The 23,199-nt window shown below is 42.1% G+C and overlaps 1 protein-coding gene and 1 pseudogene across 1 annotated transcript; one reads left to right on the forward strand and one right to left on the reverse strand.

Annotated features, from left to right (window-relative positions):
• Positions 1 to 11,412, reverse strand: part of LOC106568535 (radical S-adenosyl methionine domain-containing protein 1, mitochondrial-like) — a 28,982-nt pseudogene extending 17,570 nt beyond the window's left edge.
• Positions 11,413 to 11,555: 143 nt separating this feature from the next.
• LOC123741853 (GTPase IMAP family member 9-like) lies at positions 11,556 to 14,983 on the forward strand. Its single transcript, XM_045716081.1, has 2 exons — positions 11,556 to 11,789; positions 14,194 to 14,983. The coding sequence occupies exons 1-2, from the start codon at positions 11,569 to 11,571 to the stop codon at positions 14,981 to 14,983; spliced, it is 1,011 nt and encodes a 336-aa protein (XP_045572037.1). The 5' UTR covers positions 11,556 to 11,568.
• The last annotated feature ends 8,216 nt before the right edge of the window (positions 14,984 to 23,199 follow it).

The following is a 23,199-nucleotide window of genomic DNA, read 5'->3' on the forward strand; positions in this document are numbered from 1 at the left end:
TACTACTACTACATAAAGAGTAATACAATCATACTACTACTACATAAAGAGTAATACAATCATACTACTACTACATAAAGAGTAATACAATCATACTACTACTACATAAAGAGTAATACAATCATACTACTACTACTACATAAAGAGTAATACAATCATACTACTACTACATAAAGAGTAATACAATCATACTACTACTACATAAAGAGTAATACAATCATACTACTACTACATAAAGACTGATCAAATTATACTACAAGTACATAAGAGTGATAAAAGCCTAAATCAGGTGTGCCGAATTAATGTTTGGTTTAAAGTAGGACAATGACATATAACATTGCAGAAGTCAGACATAATCAGGCCATCATTCTCCCTCACGCTACCATCTTTTTAGCCGTCGATATCGGATATGACAACATGCATATGTGTCACAGGTGAATTCAGTCATGCAAACCAAATGCTCTCCTGACATAACATTGATCTCTGAATGAACCACACTCTGGCTCTATGGAGGATGCTCCATAGAAACACTACTTACTGTAGACTCAACATGTCAACGGTGAATTCAGTCATGCAAACCAATCAAGCTCTTCCCAAAATGCTCCCCTCCCTTTCCCTAACTCTGACCCTTGCCCTCTGATTGCAGATCTGTAAGGTCTGGAGTGTTTCTATGGAACCACACATGCGGAGATCATCCGTTCACCTACTCTGCATCTCACAAAGACACGGCGGTTGGAACCAAAAATCAAAAATGTGGACTCATTAGTCCAAACGAAAGATTTCCACCTGTCTAATGTCCATTGCTCGTGTTTCTTGGCCCAAGCAAGTCTCTTCCTCTTATTGGTGTCCTTTAGTAGTGGTTTCTTTGCAGCAATTCGACCATGAAGGCCTGATTCACACAGTCTCCTCTGAACAGTTAATGTTGAGATGTGTCTGTTACTTGAAGTCTGTGAAGCATTTATTTGGGCTGCAATTTGAGGCTGGTAACTCTAATGAACTTATCCTCTTCAGTAGAGGTAACTCTGGGTCTTCCTTTCCTGTGGCGGTCCACATCAGAGCCAGTTTCATCATAGCGCTTGATGGTTTTTGCGACTGCACTTGACGAAACTTGAAATATTCTTGAAATGTTACGGATTGACTGACCTTCATGTCTTAAAGTAATGATGGACTGTTATTTCTCTTTGCTTATTTGAGCTGTTCTTGCCATAATATGGACTTGGTCTGTTACCAAATAGGGCTATCTTCTGTATACCACCCCTACCTTGTCACAACACAACTGATTGGCTCAAATGCATTAAGAAGGAAAGAAATTCCACAAATTAACTTTTAACAAGGCACACCTGTTAATTGAAATGCATTCCTGAAGTTGATTGAGAGAATGCCTGTCACGATTGTCGCATGAAGGAGCGGACCAAAGTGCAGCGTGTGTATCGTTCCACATTTTATTTTCACTGTGAAACTATGCAAGATATACAAATAAACTAATGAACAAAAACAACAAAGCGTGATGAAGAGGTGCAACATACACTAACTCAAAATACAATCTCCCACAAACCCAGGTGGGAAAAACAACTACTTAAGTATGATCGCCAATTAGAGACAACGATGACCAGCTGCCTCTAATTGGAGATCATCCCCCTCCAAAAAAACATAGAAATATAGAAACTAGAACATAACAACATAGAAAATCTAAACTAGACAAAACCCTGTCACGCCCTGACCTACTCTACCATAGAAAATAAAAGCTTCTATGGTCAGGACGTGACAATGCCAAGAGTGGGAAAAGCTGTCTTCAAGGCAAAGGGTGGCTACTTTGAAGAATCTCAAATAGAAAATATATTTTGATTTGTTTAACACTTTTTTGGTTACTACATGATTCCATATGTGTAATTTCATAGTTTCGATGTCTTCACTATTTGAGATTCTTCAAAGTAGCCACCCTTTGCCTTGAAGTCAGCTTTTCCCACTCTTGGCATTGTCACGTCCTGACCATAGAAGCTTTTATTTTCTATGGTAGAGTAGGTCAGGGCGTGGGTAGAGTAGGTCTTGCATAGTTTCACAGTTTAATAAAATATGTGTAACGATACACATGCTGCACTTTGGTCCGCTCCTTCATACGACAACCGTGACAGAATCTCCCACCACCAGAGGACCAAGCAGCGTAGTCAGGAGGAATGGACCTGGGAGGAAATCCTGGACGGGAAAGGACCCTGGAGTCAGGCCGGGGAGTATCGCCGTCCGAAGGAGGAGATAGAGGCAGCGAGATCAGAACGGCGACGCTACGAGGAACTAGCACGGCAACAATGCAAGCCCAAGAAGCAACCTCAAAATATTTTTTGGGGGGGCACATGGGTTGGTCGGCGAGGCCGAGGGACGAGTCGGAGAGCAAAGAGGAATATTGGGGTGAGTCAGAGTCCGTTGAGGAAATATTGGATAAATTGGAGGAAAGTGAACGGAGGGGAGATTTAGAAACGTTTGAGGAATTGTTGGATAAATTGGAGGAGAGTGAAGAGAGAGAGCTGTTGGTTTGGCGTAGTATGCACGGCATTCGCCCTGAGGAGCGTGTTAGTCGTCCATCTGTGTCAGCTTCCCGTAATCATCCTGAGAAGTGTGTTAAAGTTCCGGTACCATTGAGGCCAGCTGTACACACAAGGTCTCCAGTGCACCTTCACAGCCCAGTACGTCCTGTGTCAGCTCCCCGTACTCGTCCTGAGAAGTGTGTTAAAGTTCCGGTACCATTGAGGCCAGCTATACACACCAGGTCTCCAGTGCACCTTCACAGCCCAGTACGTCCTGTGTCAGCTCCCCGTACTCGTCCTGAGAAGTGTGTTAAAGTTCCGGTACAATTGAGGCCGGCTATACTCACCAGGTCTCCAGTGCGCCTTCACAGCCCAGTAAGTCCCATGCCTCCTCCTCACACTCTCCCTGAAGTGCGTGTTCCCAGTCAGGTATGTCCCGTGCCTCCTCCTCGCACTCTCCCTGAGGTGCGTGTTACCAGTCTGGCGCCACCTGTGCCAGCCCCACGCATCAGGCCTCCAGTGCGCCTGCCCAGTCCGGTGTGTCCTGTTCCTGCTCTCCGCACTCGCCCTGAGGTGCGTGTTACCAGTCTGGCGCCACCTGTGCCAGCCCCACGCATCAGGCCTCCAGTGCGCATTCCCAGTCCAGAGCTTCCGGCGACAGTTCCCAGTCCAGAGCTCCCGGCGACAGTTCCCAGTCCGGAACCTCCTGAGACGTTTTACAGTCCGGAACCTCCTGAGACGTTTTACAGTCCGGAACCTCCTGAGACGTTTTACAGTCCGGAACCTCCTGAGACGGCCCACAGTCCGGAACCTCCTGAGACGGCCCACAGTCCGGAACCTCCTGAGACGGCCCAGAGTCCGGAACCTCCTGAGACGGCCCACAGTCCGGAACCTCCTGAGACGGCCCACAGTCCGGAACCTCCTGAGAGGGCCCACAGTCCGGAACCTCCTGAGAGGGCCCACAGTCCGGAGTCTCCTGAGAGGGCCCACAGTCCGGAGCCTCCTGAGAGGGCCCACAGTCCGGAGCCTCCTGAGAGGGCCCACAGTCCGGAGTCTTCAGCGGCGGTCTGCGGTCCGGAGTCTTCAGCGGCGGTCTGCGGTCCAGAGTCTCCAGCAGCGGTCTGCGGTCCGGAGTCTTCAGCGGTGGTCTGCGGTCCGGAGTCTCCAGCGGCGGTCTGCGGTCCGGAGTCTCCTGCGGTGGTCTGCGGTCCGGAGTCTCCAGCGACGGTCGGCAGTCCAGAACCTCCAGGGGGGTTCCCAGTTCAGAGCCGCCTCCTATGCTGGATTCGCAGGATGAGAGGGTTTTTCGTCCCGCACCAGAACCGCCTCCGATACAGGAGGATCCGCGGGATGAGAAGGTTCTTCGTCCTGCACCAGAGCGGCCACCGACATTAGACACCCACCCTAACCCTCCCTTTTTTTTAAATGTGTTGTTGTTTTAGGTGGCGTTCGGAGTCCGCACCTTTGGGGTGGGGGGGGGGTACTGTCAGGTCCTGACCATAGAAAGCTTTTATTTTCTATGGTAGAGTAAAAATGTAGAAAATAGTAAAAATAAAGAAAAACCCTGAGTAGATGTGTGTCAGAACTCTCTAAGAGAAGTGGGTGTAGGAGTCAGGCGCAGGAGAGATGTAGATTCCATTTTTTTTTTATGAGTCAAAAAAACATACAGGGCCAGGACATAAATACACAGTCCGTAAACACCACTAGAATAAACAATCTAGGAAAACCCTGAATGAAATACATGAACAAAAAATGACGTTGCCCAACATAGAAACAGGGAAACGAAAATAAACCTGCTCGAAACAAAGCGGGAAAGGAGAAAATAAATAACTACACTAATTAACCTAAACAAGGAACAGGTGCACAAACAAAACAGACAAGACCAAACAAAAAAGAAAAATGGATCGGTGGCAGCTAGTAGACCGGCGACGACGACCGCCGAGCACCACCCGAACAGGGAGAGGAGCCACCTTCGGTGGAAATCGTGACAATGTGTCCAAACTTTTGACTGGTATTGTACATATATTTACTGTAGGCTCAGTAACAGTGCCATATAGATTTACTGTAGACACAGTGACAGTGCCATATATATTTACTGTAGGCTCAGTGACAGTGCCATATATATTTACTGTAGACACAGTGACTGTGCCATATATATTTACTGTAGACTCAGTGACAGTGCCATATATATTTACTGTAGACACAGTGACTGTGCCATATAAATTTACTGTAGACTCAGTGACAGTGCCATATATATTTACTGTAGACACAGTGACTGTGCCATATATATCTACTGTAGACTCAGTGACAGTGCCATATATATTTACTGTAGACTCAGTGACAGTGCCATATAGATTTACTGTAGACACAGTGACAGTGCCATATAGATCAACTGTAGACTCAGTGACAGTGCCATATAGATTTACTGTAGACTCAGTGACAGTGCCATATATATTTACTGTAGACTCAGTGACAGTGCCATATATATTTACTGTAGACTCAGTGACAGTGCCATATATATTTACTGTAGACACAGTGACAGTGCCATATATATTTACTGTAGACTCAGTGACAGTGCCATATAGATTTACTGTAGACTCAGTGACAGTGCCATATTTACTTTAGACTCAGTGACAGTGCCATATTTATTTACTGTAGACTCAGTGACAGTGCCATATAGATTTACTGTAGACTCAGTTACAGTGCCATATATATTTACTGTAGACTCAGTGACAGTGCCATATATATTTACTGTAGACTCAGTGACAGTGCCATATATATTTACTGTAGACTCAGTGACAGTGCCATATAGATTTACTGTAGACACAGTGACAGTGCCATATAGATCAACTGTAGACTCAGTGACAGTGCCATATTGATTTACTGTAGACTCAGTGACAGTGCCATATATATTTACTGTAGACTCAGTGACAGTGCCATATATATTTACTGTAGACACAGTGACAGTGCCATATATATTTACTGTAGACTCAGTGACAGTGCCATATAGATTTACTGTAGACTCAGTGACAGTGCCATATTTACTTTAGACTCAGTGACAGTGCCATATTTATTTACTGTAGACTCAGTGACAGTGCCATATATATTTACTGTAGACACAGTGACAGTGCCATATATATTTACTTTAGACTCAGTGACAGTGACATATAGATTTACTGTAGACACAGTGACAGTGCCATATAGATTTACTGTAGACACAGTGACAGTGCCATATATATTTACTGTAGACTCAGTGACAGTGCCATATATATTTACTGTAGACTCAGTGACAGTGCCATATATATCTACTGTAGACTCAGTGACAGTGCCATATAGATTTACTGTAGACTCAGTTACAGTGCCATATATATTTACTGTAGACTCAGTGACAGTGCCATATATATTTACTGTAGACTCAGTGACAGTGCCATATATATCTACTGTAGACTCAGTGACAGTGCCATATAGATTTACTGTAGACTCAGTTACAGTGCCATATATATTTACTTTAGACTCAGTGACAGTGCCATATATATTTACTGTAGACTCAGTGACAGTGCCATATATATCTACTGTAGACTCAGTGACAGTGCCATATATATTTACTGTAGACTCAGTGACAGTGCCATATATATCTACTGTAGACTCAGTGACAGTGCCATATAGATTTACTGTAGACTCAGTGACAGTGCCATATATATTTACTGTAGACTCAGTGACAGTGCCATATATATCTACTGTAGACTCAGTGACAGTGCCATATATATCTACTGTAGACTCAGTGACAGTGCCATATATATCTACTGTAGACTCAGTCACAGTGCCATATATATCTACTGTAGACTCAGTGACAGTGCCATATATATCTACTGTAGACTCAGTGACAGTGCCATATATATCTACTGTAGACTCAGTGACAGTGCCATATATATTTACTGTAGACTCAGTGACAGTGCCATATATATCTACTGTAGACTCAGTGACAGTGCCATATATATCTACTGTAGACACAGTGACAGTGCCATATATATCTACTGTAGACTCAGTGACAGTGCCATATATATCTACTGTAGACTCAGTGACAGTGCCATATATATTTACTGTAGACTCAGTGACAGTGCCATATATATCTACTTTAGACTCAGTGACAGTGACATATAGATTTACTGTAGACACAGTGACAGTGCCATATAGATTTACTGTAGACACAGTGACAGTGCCATATATATTTACTGTAGACTCAGTGACAGTGCCATATATATTTACTGTAGACTCAGTGACAGTGCCATATATATCTACTGTAGACTCAGTGACAGTGCCATATAGATTTACTGTAGACTCAGTTACAGTGCCATATATATTTACTGTAGACTCAGTGACAGTGCCATATATATTTACTGTAGACTCAGTGACAGTGCCATATATATCTACTGTAGACTCAGTGACAGTGCCATATAGATTTACTGTAGACTCAGTTACAGTGACATATATATTTACTTTAGACTCAGTGACAGTGCCATATATATTTACTGTAGACTCAGTGACAGTGCCATATATATCTACTGTAGACTCAGTGACAGTGCCATATATATTTACTGTAGACTCAGTGACAGTGCCATATATATCTACTGTAGACTCAGTGACAGTGCCATATAGATTTACTGTAGACTCAGTGACAGTGCCATATATATTTACTGTAGACTCAGTGACAGTGCCATATATATCTACTGTAGACTCAGTGACAGTGCCATATATATCTACTGTAGACTCAGTGACAGTGCCATATATATCTACTGTAGACTCAGTGACAGTGCCATATATATCTACTGTAGACTCAGTGACAGTGCCATATATATCTACTGTAGACTCAGTGACAGTGCCATATATATTTACTGTAGACTCAGTGACAGTGCCATATATATCTACTGTAGACTCAGTGACAGTGCCATATATATCTACTGTAGACACAGTGACAGTGCCATATATATCTACTGTAGACTCAGTGACAGTGCCATATATATCTACTGTAGACTCAGTGACAGTGCCATATATATTTACTGTAGACTCAGTGACAGTGCCATATATATCTACTGTAGACTCAGTGACAGTGCCATATATATCTGCTGTAGACACAGTGACAGTGCCATATATATCTACTGTAGACTCAGTGACAGTGCCATATATATCTACTGTAGACTCAGTGACAGTGCCATATATATCTACTGTAGACACAGTGACAGTGCCATATATATCTACTGTAGACTCAGTGACAGTGCCATATAGATTTACTGTAGACTCAGTGACAGTGCCATATATATCTACTGTAGACTCAGTGACAGTGCCATATATATTTACTGTAGACTCAGTGACAGTGCCATATATATCTACTGTAGACTCAGTGACAGTGCCATATATATCTACTGTAGACACAGTGACAGTGCCATATATATCTACTGTAGACTCAGTGACATTGCCATATATATCTACTGTAGACTCAGTGACAGTGCCATATATATCTACTGTAGACTCAGTGACAGTGCCATATATATCTACTGTAGACTCAGTGACAGTGCCATATATATCTACTGTAGACTCAGTGACAGTGCCATATATATCTACTGTAGACTCAGTGACAGTGCCATATATATTTACTGTAGACTCAGTGACAGTGCCATATAGATTTACTGTAGACTCAGTGACAGTGCCATATAGATTTACTGTAGACTCAGTGACAGTGCCATATATATCTACTGTAGACTCAGTGACAGTGCCATATATATTTACTGTAGACTCAGTGACAGTGCCATATATATTTACTGTAGACTCAGTGACAGTGCCATATAGATTTACTGTAGACTCAGTGACAGTGCCATATATATTTACTGTAGACTCAGTGACAGTGCCATATATATTTACTGTAGACTCAGTGACAGTGCCATATATATTTACTGTAGACTCAGTGACAGTGCCATATAGATTTACTGTAGACTCAGTGACAGTGCCATATATATATGAAGAAAATGAATAAACATTCTGATTCAGAACACTGTGTGTTGACTAATCTGAGTTAATTGGCTGAGTCATTATCCACCCACTGTTACATTGACATGAAGAGACACGTTTTCTACTGTTTTCACTCACTGGGACTACATGACGTAGCTTTTCATTTAAACTGAGACTCAGCGATAAGACAGGTTCTCTTGTGTCTCCTGCAGCAACGTGACAGCTGATGCTGATTTATGCAGCAGCCTCTCAGTACATACGCTACGTGTTCCCAGTGGCACCCTTTTCCCTTTATAGTGCACTACTTTTGACCAGAATGGCACAATATTCCCTATATAGTGCACTACTTTTAACCAGAATGGCACCCTATTCCCTCTGTAGTGCACTACTTTTAACCAGAATGGCACCCTATTCCCTATATAGTGCACTACTTTTAACTAGAGACCTATGGGCCCTCGTCAAAATAAGTGAACACCCTTTTCACACTTCACACTACTTTTCACACACTCTTCTAAAGGCTCCTTTGTGCTGAGTCTACCTTTAAATTTGACAGTGAGGCGAAATAAAAAAAAGGGACGAGTAAATTTGTGCTGCAGTGTGTGTGTGTGTGTGTGTGTGTGTGTGTGTGTGTGTGTGTGTGTGTGTGTGTGTGTGTGTGTGTGTGTGTGTGTGTGTGTGTATGTTTGACAGTTCTGTTCTTATTTTAGCTGGCTCCTGACCTGAGGGCATTTTCCACCTAATATGAAATCGGCTGAGAGTACAATCAATGAGGACAGAGGGAGAGAAGTGAGGGAAGGAGAGGAAGAGAAAGAGGGAGAGAAGGGAGGGATGATGTACAGTATCTATCCAAATCCATGGAGCCAAAGGGGGGGGAAGAGAGAGATGAGAGAGATAGAGAGATGAGAGAGAGAGAGAGAGATGAGAGACAGAGAGAGAGAGAGAGATACAGTACAGTATTAGTAGGTTCTGCAGCCAGAGATCCAGTAGTCATTGTGGAAGGCTGGACACCAGAGCCCTCCTAGAGTGGATTAGTGCAGCAGTGTAGGAGTTTAGCTGTGTAGCTGTGAAGGAGTGCAGAAGGGAGTGCATCTCTGCAGAGCTACAACCTGGCCTGTGGAAGAGCTGTCCTGGAGTGTTTCTCTGTCTGTACCATTGACAGCCTGGGAGAGATGGACAGTCACAACCACAGACACAGGAGGCAGGATGGTGAGTTTGGAACAGAATAATGTATGTATCCTTTTTGATTGTCATATAGTAGGCAGTTAATCCAAGGGTGAGTTTTCAGTGGAATGTACAGTATGTATGAACCCTTTCTACTGTGACCCCAGCGTCCTGTCCAGGGGGTGTCCAGGGGTCCATCAAGCTGCCTCACGCTACAGAAACAGAGGAAACAGCCCTGTAGGTTGTTCTGGCTGGGACATGGCTTCCTTACTCGACTGTAATGCTGCTGTGAGCCGTAAGCATGTTAAATGTCAGGGTATTAACGTGTATAAAAGGTCCATGCTTGACCTAAACCCTAACCTATACTTTTGTGTTGTTGGAAACCTATATGGATTGGTTTCTATTTTGATCTCTGGCTAGTCCCAAATGGCAACTTATTCCCTATGCAGCTGTAAAGGAGAGTAAATTAAAGGGATAAATGAACTTTGCCTGGTGAAAAATGAAAACATACACTATTTTGGGCATTTCTGTTTTGTATTTTTTTTATTTTTAGTACATATTTATTATGCGGTTGAATTATTGTACAGTATTGTGTTGATTCATGATCATTCTTGTTTGTTGTTCCAGCAGTATCCCAATGATATGTGGTCTGACTGGTCTTTTTAGCTGTTAAACAGGGCTGGGGTCAGTTAGAATGGTATTTTTAACTGTTAAACAGGGCTGGGGTCAATTAGAATGGTCTTTTTAGCTGTTAAACAGGGCTGGGGTCAATTAGAATGGTCTTTTTAGCTGTTAAACAGGGCTGGGGTCAGTTAGAATGGTATTTTTAACTGTTAAACAGGGCTGGGGTCAGTTAGAATGGTATTTTTAACTGTTAAACAGGGCTGGGGTCAGTTAGAATGGTATTTTTAACTGTTGAACAGGGCTGGGGTCAGTTAGAATGGTATTTTTAACTGTTAAACAGGGCTGGGGTCAGTTAGAATGGTATTTTTAACTGTTAAACAGGGCTGGGGTCAGTTAGAATGGTATTTTTAACTGTTGAACAGGGCTGGGGTCAGTTAGAATGGTATTTTTAACTGTTGAACAGGGCTGGGGTCAATTAAAATTGTCTTTTTAGCTGTTAAACAGGGCTGGGGTCAATTAGAATGGTCTTTTTAGCTGTTAAACAGAGTTGGGGTCAATTAGAATGGTCTTTTTAGCTGTTAAACAGGGCTGGGGTCAATTAGAATGGTCTTTTTAGCTGTTAAACAGGGCTGGGGTCAGTTAGAATGGTCTTTTTAGCTGTTAAACAGAGTTGGGGTCAATTAGAATGGTCTTTTTAGCTGTTAAACAGGGTTGTGGTCAATTTTAATAGAAGGTGTGAAATGCAGGAGGTGATTTGAATTTCAAATAAATACATTTGAACATTTATAATAAATAGCTTCTACTTGTCAGGTTATTGATAAGTCATTGAAAATAGGTGCCCTTTTTTATTTTTGAATTATAATTTCAGTTTACTTCCTGAATTGACTGCCTTCAATTTGAATTTACCGCAACCCTGTTGTTAAGGATCTAATTGTCTTTATCCAATGAAAAGTGAACACATATTTTTGACTTTTTTGCTTCTCAATAAAGAGACGTCAACATAGCTGTGATAGTGATAATAGTTGATGAACGGTAAAGGAATATTTTGTTGGTCTTTGTTGTCCTGGCAACATGCTCTGATATGTGGTCTGACTTACCTTTCCATAGCTGTTGATGATCAAATGGTCTTAGCATGATGAAAACATTACGATCTTCTCCGGACACTGATGGTTAGACTGATCTTTAACTGACCTTAGTAAACCTTTCCATAACTGTTAACCATCAAACGGTCTTTGTTGTCCCGGAAGCTCAGTCCACTGACATGGAGTTGAGGATCCTGGTGGTGGGGTCCAGTGGACCGTCTCAGTTCTCCCTGACCAACTCTATCCTGGGGAGGGAGGAGTTCTCCAAGGACGTCACCAGCATCGTCCAGAGCAGGAAGAACCTGGGGGACCTGGCCGGGACGCGTGTTGCTCTGGTCAACGGACCCAACCTCTACGGGAAGCACCTGTCCCGCACCAAGATGAAGACAGAGATGAAGAGGTGGCCGTAATGCTGTATTTTGGTTCTGTGTCTATACTCTTCTGTCATGTATTCTGTAGTGTTAACGTCTGTACGCATAAGAAGAGGTGACTTTAACTTTAACATGATTGATGTTAAGGGCTCACAGTTCACAGAAACTGAAGAAATTCTAAATGTAATATAATAATAATACATCTGCCATTTAGCAGAGACTTTTATCCAAAGCCACTTACAGTCATGTATGCATACATCTCACATACAGGTGGTCCTGGGAATCTAAAAATTCTGGCATTGCAAGAGCCATATTCTACCAACTGAGATAGAGTTCCAGAAGTCCATCATAAATAGTGACATATTAGACAAAAATACAACACAATACAACACAACACAAGACTATGCAACACAACACAATACTATATAACACAATACAACATTATACAACACAACAATATACAACACAACACAGTACAATACGATACAATACAACACAACACTATACAACACAACACAGTACAATACAATACAACACAACACAGTACAATACGATACAATACAACACAACACAATACAATACAACACTATACAACACAACAATATACAACACAACACAACACTATACAACACAATACAACACAACACAGTACAATACAACACTATACAACACAACAATATACAACACAATACAGCATAACACAATGCAACACAACACAGTACAATACAACACTATACAACACAACAATATACAACACAACACTATACAACACAACACAACACAGTACAATACAACACTATACAACACAACAATATACAACACAATACAGCATAACACAATGCAACACAATACAACACAGTACAATACAACACTATAGAACACAACAATATACAACACAACACAACACTATACAACACAATACAACACAACACAGTACAATACGATACAATACAACACAACACTATACAATGCAACACAGTACAATACAATACAACACAACACAACACTATACAACACAACACAGTACAATACAATACAACACAACACAACACTATACAACACAACACAGTACAATACAATACAACACAACACAGTACAATACGATACAATACAACACAACACAATACAACACAACACAGTACAATACAACACTATACAACACAACAATATACAACACAACACAACACTATACAACACAATACAACACAACACAGTACAATACAACACTATACAACACAACAATATACAACACAATACAGCATAACACAATGCAACACAACACAGTACAATACAACACTATACAACACAACAATATACAACACAACACTATACAACACAACACAACACAGTACAATACAACACTATACAACACAACAATATACAACACAATACAGCATAACACAATGCAACACAATACAACACAGTACAATACAACACTATAGAACACAACAATATACAACACAACACAACACTATACAACACAATACAACACAACACAGTACAATACGATACAATACAACACAACACTATACAATGCAACACAGTACAATACAATACAACACAACACAACACTATACAACACAACACAGTACAATACAATACAACACAACACAACACAACACAGTACAATACGATACGATACAATACAACACAACAATATACAACACAACACTATACAACACAACACAACACAGTACAATACAACACTATACAAAACAACAATATACAACACAATACAGCATAACACAATGCAACACAATACAACACAGTACAATACAACACTATAGAACACAACAATATACAACACAACACAACACTATACAACACAATACAACACAACACAGTACAATACAACACAACACTATACAATGCAACACAGTACAATACAATACAACACAACACAACACTATACAACACAACACAGTACAATACAATACAACACAACACAACACTATACAACACAACACAGTACAATACGATACGATACAATACAACACAACAAAATACAACACAGTACAATACGATACAATACAACACAACACAACACAGTACAATACAACACAATACAACACAACGCAATACAACACTATACAACACAACACAACACAACACAACACAATACAATACAACTCAGTACAATACAATACAACACAGTACAATACAATACAATGCAATACAACACAACACAACACAATACAACGCAACACAACACTACACAATTCAATAAAATACAATACAACACAACACAACACAGTACAATACAACACAATACAACACAACACGATAAAAACATATTGTTCTTTCTTGATTGTAGTCACTGTATTGTCTCCCTGCAGGTGAAATTGTAAGCGTTTAGGCTGCACCTTTTCTGTAAGGTGTTTTGCAGACTTTTCATGTGATATAACACTGTAAATAACATTTGATTTTATTTAGGTGCAAGTGTCTGTCAGCCCCCGGCCCTCACGCCCTGCTCATGGCCTTTGACCTGGAGCAGATCTGCCCCAACGACGTCAAGACGCCTAAGCTGATGGTGAAGCGTTTCGGTGAAGATGCACTTTCCCACACCATAGTCCTCCTGGCCTACGAGGGGGACGTAGACATTCTGGCCCTGGAGAGCCGGGTCAGCACCGACTGGCACCTCTGGGAGCTCATCGAGCAGTGCGGCGGGCGCTACCACGTCTTCAACAAGAACTGGAGGGACCGTTCTCGAGACAAGGAGCTCCTCCAGAAGATTGAACGGATGCTGGCGACCCTGGGCGGGCAGCACTACACCAGCCGCTCTTACGGGCAGGCGGAGGAGAGCGTGAGGAAGGAAGAGAGGAAGCTGCTGAAGAAGAGGGCGGCGGAGACGGAGGAGGCGTGGAGGGAGCTGGAGCAGCAGTACCGGGGGGAGGCGCTGCGCTGGCAGATGGACGCCTACAACAACAGCGTGGGAGCAGAGATCAGGGCTAAAGCCGAGATGGACAACGGATGGTTGAGGACGTCGCTCGCCGTAGGGGCGGGGTTGGGGCTGGCCGCGGGGGCCGCCATGGGGATGGCGATGGGGGCAGTGGCGGGGGCGATGGGGATGACGATGGGAGGGGCTTTCGGAGGGTTGATGGGCGGGTCGGCGGGTGGGACGGCCCAGGTAGCGATAGAACACCTGGAGGACAGAGTGGGACCACACGCTACTAACTTCAACACTGTTTTCATCAACCGCTTCTTCAGACCACCACGTTCATGACATGGAGGAAGTGTTTATGACTGGAACCAGGAAAAATAAATAGGTACTAGTTCAAATGAAAACGATGTGAAAGGTATATTGAATTATTGGAACTGGTAGTGATTGTGTGATAGATAGTCTCTCTATCTGACTCAACTCTAAACCACTGCTATAAATACGCTGCATTCGTGACGGAAACTCAGAACCTAGGAGCGAAAATTAACCTAAGTTATTTGCATAGAGCTTCCTATTGGTTAATTCTGATACTTTCCATGTGGGAAACTCAGGTGTCATCTCTCTACGAGTTTTCAAGTACTAGTTACCTAGCAACAATACATGTGTGTACCTGTATAGAGAATATCCTCTTAATGCTTATCGCAAGTTGAGGTAGTATTTTAGGATTATACTGAGTAGATATAGGTTCACTTGAAATAGTTATACTTTACCATGAGGATATTTATTCAGTAGACTGCTATACTGCCTTCAGAAAGTATTCACACCCCTTGACTTTTTCCACATTTTGTTGTGTAACAAGGTGGGATTAAAATTGATTTAATTGTAATTTATTGTCAACGATCTACACAAAATACTCTGTAATGTTAAAGTGGAAGAAAAAATCTAACAATTGTAAAGAAATTATGGAAAATGAAACACTAATAGATCTTGATTATTTAAGTGTTCAACCCCCTGAGTCAATACATGTTAGAATCACCATTGGCAGCGATTACAGCTGTGAGTCTTTCTGGGTAAGTCTCTAAGAGTTTACACACCTGGATTGTACAATATTTGCACATTATTCTTTCTAAAATTCTTCAAGCTCTGTCAAGTTGGTTGTTGATCATTCGTAGACAGTCATTTTCTAGTCTTGTAATAGAATTTCAAGAAGATTTAAGTCAAAACTATAACTAGGCCACTCAGGAGCATTTTATGTAATTTTGGTAAACAACTCCAGTGATTTTCTGGCCTTGTTTTTAAGGCTATTATCCTGCTGAAAGGTGAATTTTTCTCTCAGTGTATGTTGGAAAGCAAACTGAACAAGGGTTTCCTCTAAGATTGTACCTGTGCTTAGGTCTATTCCATTTATTTTTACCCCCCCCCCAAAAAAAATCCCTAGTCCTTGCTGATGATAAGCATACTCTTAACATGATGCAGCCACCATCATGCTTGAAAATATGAAGCATGGTACTCAGTGATGTGTTGGATTTTCCCCAAACATAACACTTTGTATTCAGGACATAAAGTACATTTCTTTGCAATGTTTTTTGCATTTTTACCTTAGTGCCTTAATGCAAACAGGATGCATGTTTTGGAATATTTTTATTCTTTACAGGCGTCCCTTTTTCACTCTGTCATTTAGGTTAGTATGGTGGAGTAACTACAATGTTGTTGTTTATTTATTTGGGGGGGGGGGGGTAGATCATCTTTAATATTGCAGATAGATTGTAGGTTCTATCAATTTAATTGTTTGCATAATTTCCAATCCCCCTTAAATAAAAAAAAAAAGGTTTTGCTCACATCTGCAGTACCTATAGTTAAATAATTATACATATATTCCTAATTTCCTCTTTCTTCAAGGGCTGGATTTTCACCCACAGCGGCCAACCCACCATTCATTCTGATCTTAACTACAATCCTCCAATGTCCACAGATTAACCCATCTTTCCCAGAATAATGCCATTTAGCAATACATCACTCCATTTTACTGTGATGTCTTACGAGGATCCTGAACCTTCCTATTTGTAACATTTCTACCGATATTGCCCTAAAAATCAATACTTTACCGCAGAGAATGATAATATTGACTGAGCCCCCATGTCACGGCTGTTCGAAGGAGCGGACCAAAATACAGCGTGTTCGTAGTTCCATATATTTATTAAAAGTGAAACTGAATGCAATACACTTAAATATACAAAAACAACAAACCGTGACGCAGAGAGGACAACACACTACTCAAAAGATAATAACCCACAAACAATGAGAAAAAACCCTACTTAAATATGATCTCTAATCAGAGGCAATGAGGATCAGCTGCCTCCAATTAGAGATCAACCCCAAACAATCCCAACATAGAAATAGAAAACATAGAACCCAAAACACCCCCTGTCACGCCCTGCCCTACTCTATTATAGAAAATTACATCTTACTAGGGTCAGGACGTGACAGTACCCCCCAAAGGTGCGGACTCCGAATGTAAACAAACAAAAACAACCCCAAAACACAAAGGGAGGGTAGGGTGGGTGACTAATGTCTATGGCGGCGGCTCTGGTTCCGGGTGTAGTACCCCCCACCGCCCGCTGATCCCCCCACTTCTGTATGTCTGGAGGAACCAGACCATGGATCATCGCCGGAGGCTTTGGACCGCCAACCGCCGCTGAAGACTCTGGGCTAAAGGCCGCCGCTGAAGACACTGGGCTGCGGACCGCCGCTGAGGGCTCCGGGCTGCGGGCCGCCGCTGAGGGCTCCAGGCTGCGGGCCGCCGCTGAGGGCTCCGGGCACCCGCTGAGGGCTCCGGGCCGCTGCTGAGGGCTCCGGGCTGCCGCTGAGGGCTCCGGGCTGAGGAGCGTCGCTGAGGGCTCCGGGCTGAGGAGCGTCGCTGGAGGTCCGATGCGTGGGACTGGCATAGGTGGCGTCAGACTGGTAACACGCACCTCAGGTCGAGTGCGGGGAGCAGGAACAGGACACTCCAGACTGGGCAGGCGCACTGGAGGTCTGATGCGTGGAACTGGCTTATGTGGCGCCAGACTGGTAACACGCACCTCAAGACGAGTGCAGGGAGCAGGAACAGGACGTACCGGGCTATGTAGGCGAACTGGGGACCTGGCATGCTGAGCAGGCCTACTCCTTCCGGGTTCAATGACCATCTTCGCCCTACACCGGCGAGGAGCTTGCACCGACCGCACCGGGCTGTGAGTGTGTATGGGCGATATAGTGCGCACCACACCGTAACTCATCGCTCGCTCCTTCCCACGCCCACTCCACCGTGCTCTTTCTGCCAGTACTTCCCTTCGGAATCTCGCGTCGAGCTCCGCGTTTGACTCCTGTACTGACTTCTGTCTGCTCCATGGCTCTCTCCGATAGGCACGGGAAATTCGATCAGGGCTCCCCCTGATGTTGACAAACTCGCCTTATGCCCCCCCCCCCCAAACATTTTATGGGGCTGCCTCTCCACCATTATAGGTGGAAATAGCGCTTCGTAGTAACGTCGCTCCCTCTTGGCTTCCTCTAGTTCCTCCTTCAGGCGACGATACTCCTCAGCCTGGCTCCAGGGTCCTTTACCGTCTAATATTTCCTCCCAAGTCCACGACTCCAAGTACTTCTCCTCACGCCACTTGGTCCTTTTATGGTGGGTTATTCTGTCACGGCTGTTCGAAGGAGCGGACCAAAATGCAGCATGTTCGTAGTTCCACATATTTATTAAAAGTGAAACTGAATGCAATACACTTAAATACTTGAATATACAACAACAAACTGTGACGCAGAGGACAACACACTACTCAAAAGATAATAACCCACAAACAATGAGAAAAAACCCTACTTAAATATCTCTAATCAGAGGCAATGAGGATCAGCTGCCTCCAATTAGAGATCAACCCCAAACAATCCCAACATAGAAAAACTAGAACTTAAACATAGAAATAGAAAACATAGAACCCAAAACACCCCGTCACGCCCTGCCTTATTCTACTATAGAAAATTACATCTTACTAGGGTCAGGACGTGACACCCCATCAATACAGTTTGCAGGTCCATCTGAAAACTGATATGACATAACAACCATTCCTGGACCTGACTCCAAAAGCGAGCCACCGATGAACAGTACCAGAAAATGTTCTATTGATTCTGTTTCCTTGTGGCAGAGTCTGCACAAGGCTGACTGTTCAATGCCCCATACTGCCCTACCAAGCAAAAAGGCAGTAACTGCTCATAGCGTGGAACTGAGAAAAATTGCTTTTATTTACCTTGGTTTCACAGTAACCTAGTACAGTTACTGCTATTATGACCCCCATTTGTCCACATGATAACAGTTTTTCCCAATTGCTAAAACACAATTTTGCAAACTAGGCTGGTTTTATCAAAATACTTAACACAATTCACAAAACCACACACCCAAACTGCAAAATACCTCATATATCCTGCAAAACAAAGCACTGCAACCAAAACTACATATAGCAATACCAAAATCAAACATTTGCACAAAATGGCACACACTTCATTCATATTACCAGATTTTTGTCTAACCAACTACACACTGTTGGGCATAATGAAAAGCACTCATCTTTAGTATGCTTTGCCATAATACTAAAATAGTTCAAATTGTAGAAAATTCTTCAGATGCACAGAAATATTTGCAGAGACACACACATGCTGTTGAAACATTTTATTTGTCACCAAACAAGTCAGTGCAACATATGCACAGCAGATATATTTACATTGGACTGAACAAAAATATGCTCACAAAAAAACAGTAAACTGAAAAAGAAAAAAAGAAAAAATGTGCTGAAAAAATATATAGAAAAAAAAAAAAAGAGTAAAGAAAAATAATTAGACAGCATCTTGCCGCACAGCTGGGTCTGGCCACAACACCTCGTCCACATCACAGGCAATATATTCCCTTGCCAGACATCGAGGGAAGAAGCGCTTTGAGTGCCTTATCCATCCCTGAATCGCACCCACATCAATCTCATCACATGCCTCTTCCATAGCCTGCACAAGAGGCATGCGCACAAAGGGCTGCCGGTCGTATACCTTCCACCGCCATGCTGAAAATAACTCTTCTATGGGGTTCAGAAATGGTGAGTACGGTGGGAGGTATTGCACGAGAAATGGTGGGTGGTCAGCAAACCAGTTTTGGACTGGGGCTGCACGATGAAAGCTCACGATGTCCTATACTACAACGTACCGGGTTCTTTGATGGTCTGCTTCATTCATACACTCTGGTGGTATGAGAATGTTGTGGAGTCTGTCCAGAAATGGGAGAATATGGGCTGTGTTGTACGGTCCAAGGTTGGCATGACGGTGGAGGACACCATGCGTATTGGAGATGGCAGCGCACATTGTGATGTTCCCACCACGTTGGCCAGGAACATCTAGAATGGCTCTGTGGCCAATGACGTTTCTCCCCCTTCTTCTGGTCTTTGCTAGGTTGAACCCAGCCTCATCTATAAAGATGAACTCATGTGGGATTGCATGAGCATCCATTTCCAGTACTCCCTGAAAACAAAGAACTAAAGCAGTCAATATGGTGTTATCCAGTACACTGGGAAACAATGTTGCGTGTAGTGTACTGCAGTCAATATTGTACTTACACATATGCTCGTCTGACCTCTTTGTTTCTTTGAGAGTTTCTCTCAAACGGCACCTTATAAAGTTGTTTCATTCTGATTTGGTTTCGCTTGAGAATGCGAGCCAATGTGGACAGACTGACTCGTTGAATGTTGTTGAATATGGTGTTGTCTTGGATGATGTGGCTTTGAATTTCTCGTAATCTGATTTCATTATTTTCCAAAACCAAGTTTACAAATGGCAGCTTCCTGTACCCCAGTGAACATTTGTCCCCTTCCTCCACCATGGTTGCATCTCTCAGTCCTTTAGAAAAACAAAAATATAGGGCTTGGACAATGCAGCCTAAAGATATTTCCCCCACAGTAGAGTAAATTCTACAGGAAATTTGTGCAGTTAGTATATGACATCAGCCATTCATGAAGTAAACAGGTGTCACCCAACTGATACACTATGACATGGGATGTACTACATAGTGTGAAATACATTTTGGTTACATACCTGTACTCCAGTCTAAATGTCCGAATGACAAAGGCGACAGTAAAACGGCTCAAGTTGGGCTCCACTCTTTGTCCAGCCTCTCGCATTGTCAGCCCATGGTTGATGACATGATCAACTAAGGTTGCTCTGATTTCATTTGAAAGTTGTTGTCTTCTTTGGCCATGAACTCCTCTACCAGCTCTACCCCTACCTCTCACTCTTCCTCCCCCTTTCATTCTCACCCTCCCTCTTCCTCTCTCTGCAACAGCTTCCATTGTTGTTGTAAAACAAAAGGTGCTCACCTGTGGTCTTTTCATAGTGCTTACTTCCTGATTGAAGTGGTAACAATTAACCATTGAGGTGTTTGGCCAGGTGGCACATGTATTGGCCAATTAGCTCATGTAGTGTCATTTTGAATGGCAGTGTTTTGAAATGGCAAACATGTGATTTTATGTCAGATTGTTGTGTCTTATGCAGAGAACCGTGTGCAGTGCATTTAAAAAGTGCCATTTTGAATTGCAAAATGTGTGTAAAGCAGAAAATGTGTTTAGACTTTTGGAGACTTGAGAAGAGGTTTTGCTCTCTGTGTGTCAGTTTAAATAATTGTGCTGTGCATGTCATTTTAGTGTGTTAGCAATTGGAAAAAACTGTAAGCATGTATTTAATGTAGAAAAAATGACATTAACTCATTTTTGACCAAATGAGCAGTTACTGCCTTTTGCTTGGTAGGGCAGCATATATTGAGCATTATTTTTGTAGCAAGTATTTTACTGTATACAATAGCTTCAATTGAAACGAATGGATTGATGTGTCAATTGTTTTTAGAATGTCAGTTCATAGACTCGCTCAAAAACCTGTTCCCAATGTACTTGAATTTCTTATGGTATTGCTGTCAAACACGTTTGACTTTCCTGCTAGAGCCATGATTAAATATATAAACTGCAATATCACTACATAATAAATCAGCAACTCTTCCCATAAATGGATAGGTGTTTCCCTTTCCACAGTTTCAAGATTCTATCTATTTTGCTAAGTTTTCAATCAAAGTTAACAGTTGCAAGATCTCTAACCTTTTCCGGGATATGTACATCAAGCACATGGACTTCACCATCTGCCTATTTAATCTGGAGAATCTCAAATCAAATCAAATTTCACTGGTCACATACATGTGTTTAGCAGATGTTATTGCGGGTGTAGCGAAATGCTTGTAATGACAATTTAAAGTTTGTATCTTTTAGAGACTATATCCATAATATAGTATACTCATCAGAGTTGGGTTTTAGAGAAACTGGAGACATTATCCAGGTCCTCAATGAGTCCCTTCAAGGTTGAAGATTGAGGAATCAAGAGAAATCTTGAATCACCGGCATACATTGATACTTTTGCCTCTTCATTTTTTGCCCCTTAATGTTATCATTAGACCTTAATGTTATCATTAGACAGTTCTACTACAATGTTGTTGATCCATCCTTAATTTTCTCCTATCACAGCCATTAAACTCTGTAACTGTTTTAAAGTCATCATTGACCTCATGGTGAAATCCTTGAGCGGTTTCCTTTCTCTCCGGCAACTGAGTTAGAAAGGACGCCTGTATCTTTGTAGTGACTGAGTGTATTGATACACTATCCAAAGTGTAATTAATAACTTCACCATGCTCAAAGGGAAATTCAATGTCTGTTTTATTTACCCATCTACCAGTAGGTGCCCTTTGCGAGGCTTTGGAAAAACCTCCCTGGTGTTTGTGGTTGAATCTCTGAAATTCACTGCTCAACTTAGGGACCTTACAGATAATTGTATGTGTTGTGTACAGAGATGAGGTAGTCATCCAAAAAGCATATTAACCACTATTATGGCACACAGTGACTGACACAACCTATTATGTGAATTGTTAAGCAAATATTTACTGCTGAACTTATTTAGGCTTGCCATAACAAAGGGTTTGAATAATGATTGACTCAAGACATTTCCGCTTTTCAATTTTGTATTAATTTGTGAAAATTTGGAAAAACATAATTCCACTTTGACATTATGGAGTATTGTGTATAGGCCAGCGACACAACATCTCAACTGAATCCATTCTAAATTCAGACTGTAACACAACAACATGTAGAAACATTCAAGGGGTGTAAATACTTTCTGAAGGCTCTGTATTTGGACAAGTTGGCTTTGCGATTCACACAGGTACGTTTATGTCATACCAATAGATGTCACAACAAGTCGTAGGTAGCTACAACAATGTCATACCAAGTCGTAGGTAGCTACAACAATGTCACACCAAACAATGCATACAATCCATCGAAAATGTACATATTTAGGAGTGTTTTTATAAGATGTGAAACTGTAAGATCCCTATGGGTTTCTGTTATGGATCTCCATTCAAATCCTAATAAATTGCCTGACCATTTGTTGTACTATATTTATTGTGTTGAAGCACAGATCTGATCTTCCACATACTAAACTATACAGTCTCACAGACA

Source organism: Salmo salar, chromosome ssa03 (assembly GCF_905237065.1).
Source record: "Salmo salar chromosome ssa03, Ssal_v3.1, whole genome shotgun sequence".
Lineage (NCBI taxonomy): Eukaryota > Metazoa > Chordata > Actinopteri > Salmoniformes > Salmonidae > Salmo > Salmo salar.

What these genes read in the sequence shown, in the direction of transcription:
- LOC123741853 (XM_045716081.1), top strand. Translation starts at nt 11,569, where the DNA reads ATGGAGTTGAGGATCCTGGTGGTGGGGTCCAGTGGACCGTCTCAGTTC. An exon ending in ATGAAGACAGAGATGAAGAG is followed by an intron (nt 11,790 to 14,193) that starts GTGGCCGTAATG and finishes GATTTTATTTAG; the next exon opens with GTGCAAGTGTCTGTCAGCCC.